This window comes from Medicago truncatula, chromosome 6 (genome assembly GCF_003473485.1).
Source record: "Medicago truncatula cultivar Jemalong A17 chromosome 6, MtrunA17r5.0-ANR, whole genome shotgun sequence".
NCBI classification, from domain to species: Eukaryota; Viridiplantae; Streptophyta; class Magnoliopsida; order Fabales; family Fabaceae; genus Medicago; species Medicago truncatula.
The window spans coordinates 16,614,233-16,620,503 of record NC_053047.1 but is presented as its reverse complement, the minus strand read 5'-3'; the positions used below and the strand labels follow the sequence as shown (position 1 = coordinate 16,620,503).

General features: G+C 32.8%; 1 protein-coding gene across 1 annotated transcript; it reads left to right on the top strand.

The window, feature by feature from the left end:
- Window positions 1-3,929: 3,929 nt before the first annotated feature.
- On the top strand, window positions 3,930-5,956 carry LOC120580825 (rust resistance kinase Lr10). The gene is made up of 2 exons (XM_039834970.1): window positions 3,930-4,593; window positions 4,716-5,956. The coding sequence occupies exons 1-2, from the start codon at window positions 3,975-3,977 to the stop codon at window positions 5,825-5,827; spliced, it is 1,731 nt and encodes a 576-aa protein (XP_039690904.1). The 5' UTR covers window positions 3,930-3,974; the 3' UTR covers window positions 5,828-5,956.
- Window positions 5,957-6,271: the final 315 nt, after the last annotated feature.

Genomic DNA, 6,271 nt, shown 5'->3' with positions numbered 1-6,271 from the left:
GCCTTCAATTTTATCTATTAGCAATTTACTTTAAACTGTAAACTAAAGAATATCATCTATTGATTAATAAATCAAATGCAGATATTGTATGTATATCATAATCAATCACGAGTTTGATAAAATAACAATCCTTAATTTGTTTCACTTTACACTTTAAAATCCACAAGTCACACCCAAACACAATGGCAGAGCTTTGTATGGGCTAAGGTGGACCACGGCCCACCCACCCAAAAGCAAAATAATTTTTTTCTATAAGAAAATTAGTAAAACATTCCTTTTTATTAAAGAAAAATACAAAAATGGTCCACCTTCTCTACTACTCAACCACGACCCTTCCTTTTCCCAAGCTCTTCTAACGCACGCAATTTCCAACTTCAACTTTCCTCTTCAACTCTTCAACTCTTTTAATGTCGCTGCCCATTCCACTTTCAAGTTACCCAATCAGTGTTGTCATAGCCGATGTGAAAGCCCTCTTCGTAGTCTCTCTCTTACTCTTGTCTCAGTTTTTTCACCGCGAATTTGAAAGTCACCGTTGATTTGCTTTTTCGCCGTCGTCAGCGTTGCTTTGAACATCCTTCATTAGAATTTCTAATTTGATTAATCTATTCTCGCTTGCCTTAATTGAAAAGTGTAAACTAATTTCTTAACCATTGGCAACGAAACAAAATGGGAATATAATTAGAGATACAACAGAAGATATATGTTTCACTAGCTCTTGATGTTTTCCCCTTTTCTTTTTTGTTTTCCACTTATTTGAACAAGATGAATTGTTATAAGAAAGTAAAAGCAAAGTGGCAAAATAATTTGGTATTTATAAAGTTAAAAAAAGACCATTCATAAATATATGTCATTTACTTATATTAACGATAAAATATGTTCTAGAGTTGTTAATACTATATGAGTTAATTATATTACATTTCTTGTTAAAGACAACTAAAATAAAACTATAAAAGATACACCAAAAAATATTATATTGTACTTTATTGTTTATTTTAGCGACCCACCCGAGACTTCTTTTCTGGCTCCGCCACTGCGGCCAAACATGTATAATTTCTGGTTTTCTTACCATTGTTACTTAATTTCCTTACCAATATACCTACCATACTTAGAGTTCGAATATTATTAATAAACGCACCATAGCAACCTATGTTCTTATTAGCTGTTTCTGCTGTAATTAAAATAAATGGAAACCTGTGATTGAACCAGCCAAATTAATTGTCTGCCAAAAATCTTAAATGCTGTACAATTCTGTTAAATTACCGGTGACTGAACCTGCTGTATAATCTTAACACGAATGTCAATTTCCTCCATGAATAAGAGGAGAATTTATGCGAACCAATTCGTTAAAGTATCGCAAACTAGACACCCGAATCAATTAACGGTTCACCACTTGTCAAAAGATGTGACTACGATCATAAATTAATCAAATCTGCTAATCAAAATCAATATTAAAATTAATAATAGACAGGCTAGCCTAAAAAAATAAAATACTTAATAAAGTGTTTCACCATCGAATGGCCCGCCATTAAATAACTTTGTTTCTCCATTGTATATTGTTTTGAATAGTCCTCCATTATTGTTATGAATGACCCAAGAAAAGTGGACTCAATAGACAAGTCTAGAGTGAAGTTTCTGCCAAAGATATACGAAAAGGAGAGGTATTGACAAATATATTTTGGCTAAAGTGCACCTTTTCTCCGTTAAGTTTCAAAAAGTTGCGATTTTGTCCCTCTATAAATAAATATGATAAATTTAGCCCCTTATGTTTTAGCCCCTTTGCAATATTAGTCTTTTGTCCAATTTTGACCAGTCAACGCATGTGTGACATGCCACATGTGTAATTACTGAATTAAAAAATTTTAAAAAACTTAAGGGGAAGGTGATGTAATTTATAAAATAATTATGTGGCATTTTTTTAATCAGTTTTTTTTTTTTTGGATCAGGCGTGAATTCCAGCAAATGCATCTCCTTCCCCTTAAGTTTTTTAAATTTTTTTAATTCAGAAATTATACATGTGGCATGCCACACATACGTTGACTGGTCAAAATTGGACAAAAGGACTAATATTGTAAAGGTGCTAAAACATAAGGGATTAAATTTGTCATTTTATTTCATAGGGGGTTAAAATCGTAACTTTTTTAAACTGATTTTTTAAATTGTTTTCATTTCTTTTTATTTGTTTAATTTATAAAATAATTATGTGGCATTTTTTTAATCAGTTTTTTTTTTGGATCAGGCGTGAATTCCAGCAAATGCATCTCCTTCCCCTTATGTTTTTTAATTTTTTTTTAATTCAGAAATTATACATGTGGCATGCCACACATACGTTGACTGGTCAAAATTGGACAAAAGGACTAATATTGTAAAGGTGCTAAAACATAAGGGATTAAATTTGTCATTTTATTTCATAGGGGGTTAAAATCGTAACTTTTTTAAACTTAAGGGACGAAAAGTGCACTTTAGCCATATATTTTATGATAATTCGAATAACAATTAGTATGCTAATAAATAAATTGCATTGTAAAACGGTGGAAATGGGAACGAAGCACAGTAGGAAGTTTCGATTTTTTGATCAGACAGGAAGTTTCATTGTCGCATAAGTGAGTGGGCAGCAAGAGATATAAAATATGAGAAATTAGTGATTTTTTTTTAATAAATGAGAAATTAGTGATTACAGGTTGAAATTTGTAGTTTATGATTTTTCAATCTGGTTTAATATTTAATTTTAAAAGTTAACAATTGTAGGGTTGGTTTTAGACCTTGAAACGTGCTACTCTCAAATGTTCAATTCTCTCCCGTCAATTTCAGCAGCTTAGATTGAATTCACAAAAAAAAAAAAAAAATTAAAAAGTTAACAAAACTTGAAAATTGTTATAAATATTAATGGTGGATGTCCAAATAAAAAATGGATATATGGATCGTACTACTAGATTATTAGGCTTAGTACATAAGCTACTCTATTTCCCATACCCATATGTGGAGGGAGATGAGAAGGAAATCATAAATGAAGTGGGAACCATGGGCAAAATTAACATCTCAATGTCGTGCGTATGCTTGGCTTTTGCGCAAATGGATTTTGTCGTGCTTTAGTCTATGACTTTTTCCCACATGGTTCGTTGCAAAAATGCATTTCTCCCCAGAACAACAAAGATGATTTCCTTGGATGGGATAAGTTGCAACAAATTGCGCTAGGCATAGCAGATGGCATTGAGTATTTACACCAAGGTTGTGATCAAAGAATTCTACACTTTGACATCAATACTAATAATGTCTTGCTAGATGACAATTTCACTCCCAAAATTATTGATTTTGGTTTGGCTAAGATGTGTTCGAAAAATCAAAGTAGGCTAATTGTCTTTATTTCTTTCTTCGCTTCTTGGTGGTTGGCTTTTGCCTTGTAAATATTGTGACGAATTCTGTTTGTATTTTGGTGTTTCTTCTTTGGCACAACTTATGCTAGGAAGGCCATTTTTGTTTTATATTGCATTTTAGCCTCTTCAATAAAAAAACTGCACAAATGGATTTTGGTTACCACATCTTCACTAAAAACCTCAATACATAAGTTATGCGTCTTCCACTTTATATGTTGTTCAATATCAATTTTTATTTAATATGAAACTTTAATCGACACCCGAAGCACTATAACAAATTCTGCCGGTCCAAGGTCAAAGTCATCACAATATTGAATTGGACTTGGAAGTTTTCATTCATACATTACCGTTTTAAATTAATAATTCTCTTGAGATTATTCTCACACTAGAGATAATACAAAATAGAAAACTGTCTTTCTTAAGGTCAAAGTCATCATAGCATTGACTTGGACTTTGAAGTTTTCCTTCATACTTTACCATTTTAAATTAATAATATTCATATCATATAGCATTGTCTTGGACCTGGTAATTTGAGTTCTATTTACCATCACCGTTGCCCCTTGGTCATTTGCTTTTTTTTTTTACATCAAAAAAAAGTGTGAAATGATTTGCAATCAGAGTTCTTCCTTCATAATAGCAATATCATTGCTAATATCTTTGCTTGGTAATGGCCTTCCATCCATTGGATGTCCTTTCAATCTATCTTGTACACATGATAACAAGATTCTTGAACTACCTGCTTATCCAGTCCCAATAAAACTCCTCATAAGGGTCATTAACTACACATCGCAGGTATTGGAAGCACGCGATCCCGAACACTGTTTTCCACGACTCTTACTTCAGCCCAATTTCTCTTCATCAATTTTTCCTTTTCGGATTATTGATGGTTCTAGGTTTCCTGTGCTATACAATGAGTTTACCCATATTAGTTTCTTTGATTGTTCTTCGCTAGGGCAGCGTTATCTTAGAAGGGTCCATTCGCAGCAGGATATGATTTCTTGTCCAATTTATATTGCAGGATTTTACGATGATGTCGTTGAATTGAACCTTGTATCCTGCACCAAATTGTCTCAACGAGTTTCTCCCCTTATTCTTTCGGATGAATCTGTATATGGGATACAACAAAACTCAATCTTATTATCATGGTCGGGAACAACAATTGACAAAGGATGCTTAGAATGTAAGCACAAATCAAAAAAGAAGATTATTTTATCCTCTGCAGGTGAGATTCCTTCATTTTTATACCTCATTTCGTTTGATTTTGGTGTTGGTTCAGATTTAAGAGGAAATCTTTTAATTATGCATCTGAGAATTATTTAATGATATTGAATGTTTAATTTGTAGGTGTAATCATTGGCTCAACTCTGCCTGTTCTTCTATTTGGTTCCATTTTTCAAATATATAGATATGTTAAAATGAAAGGCGAAGATCATACAAGAATTGAAAACTTTTTGAAGGATTACAGGGCTTTAAAGCCAACTAGGTTCTCTTATGCAGACTTGAAGAGAATTACAAATAAATTTAAAGATAAGATAGGGGAAGGGGCTCATGGAGCTGTTTATAAAGGTAAATTATCGAACCAAATTCTAGTAGCCGTGAAGATTCTTAATAATGCAGAGGGAGATGGGAAGGAATTCATAAATGAAGTGGGAACCATGGGCAAAATCCACCATCTCAATGTCGTTCGTTTGCTCGGCTTTTGCCCAGATGGTTTTCATCGTGCTTTAGTTTATGACTTTTTTCCAAATGGTTCGTTACAAAAATTCATATCTCACCCGAACAACAAAGATGATTTCCTTGGATGGGATAAATTGCAACAAATTGCTCTAGGCATAGCTAATGGCATTGAGTATCTCCACCAAGGTTGTGATCAAAGAATTTTACACTTTGACATCAATCCTCATAATATCTTGCTAGATGACAATTTCACTCCCAAAATCACAGATTTTGGTTTGGCTAAGATGTGTTCGAAAAATCAAAGTAATGTATCCATGACTGCAGCTAAGGGAACATTAGGCTACATGGCACCTGAAGTTTTTTCTAGAAATTTTGGAAATGTCTCTTATAAGTCCGATATATACAGTTACGGTATGTTATTGTTGGAGATGGTTGGAGGAAGAAAGAATACAAAAACAACAAGTGGTGATGAAAACATACAAGTTGAGTATCCAGACTGGATCCACAATTTGTTTGAAGGAGATATACAAATCCCTATTGATGAAGAGGGAGATTTTAGAATTCCAAAAAAATTGGCAACCGTCGGTCTGTGGTGTATCCAATGGCACCCTTTACATCGACCAACAATGAAATCTGTGATAAAAATGCTTCAAGCAGAGGCGGACAAGTTAAAAGTACCAACAAATCCTTTCGGACCAACAACTAAAACTAAGACAAATTCCAATATTGTTGCAGAACGTATAAATTTGGAACTGGAGGTGATTGAAGAAATAGAATAGATATATATTAGTTATACATATTTATTGAATAATTGCTCATTGTCAACGACTTTGTTACTTTTTAATTAGGAGTTGTATTTGTGAATAATATCATCTTTAAGCAAGTAACAGCCAATTTATTTCTTTAAAGCCTTCAATTTTATCTATTAGCAATTTACTTTAAACTGTAAACTAAAGAATATCATCTATTGATTAATAAATCAAATGCAGATATTGTATGTATATCATAATCAATCACGAGTTTGATAAAATAACAATCCTTAATTTGTTTCACTTTACACTTTAAAATCCACAAGTCACACCCAAACACAATGGCAGAGCTTTGTATGGGCTAAGGTGGACCACGGCCCACCCACCCAAAAGCAAAATAATTTTTTTCTATAAGAAAATTAGTAAAACATTCCTTTTTATTAAAGAAAAATACAAAAATGGTCCACCTTCTCT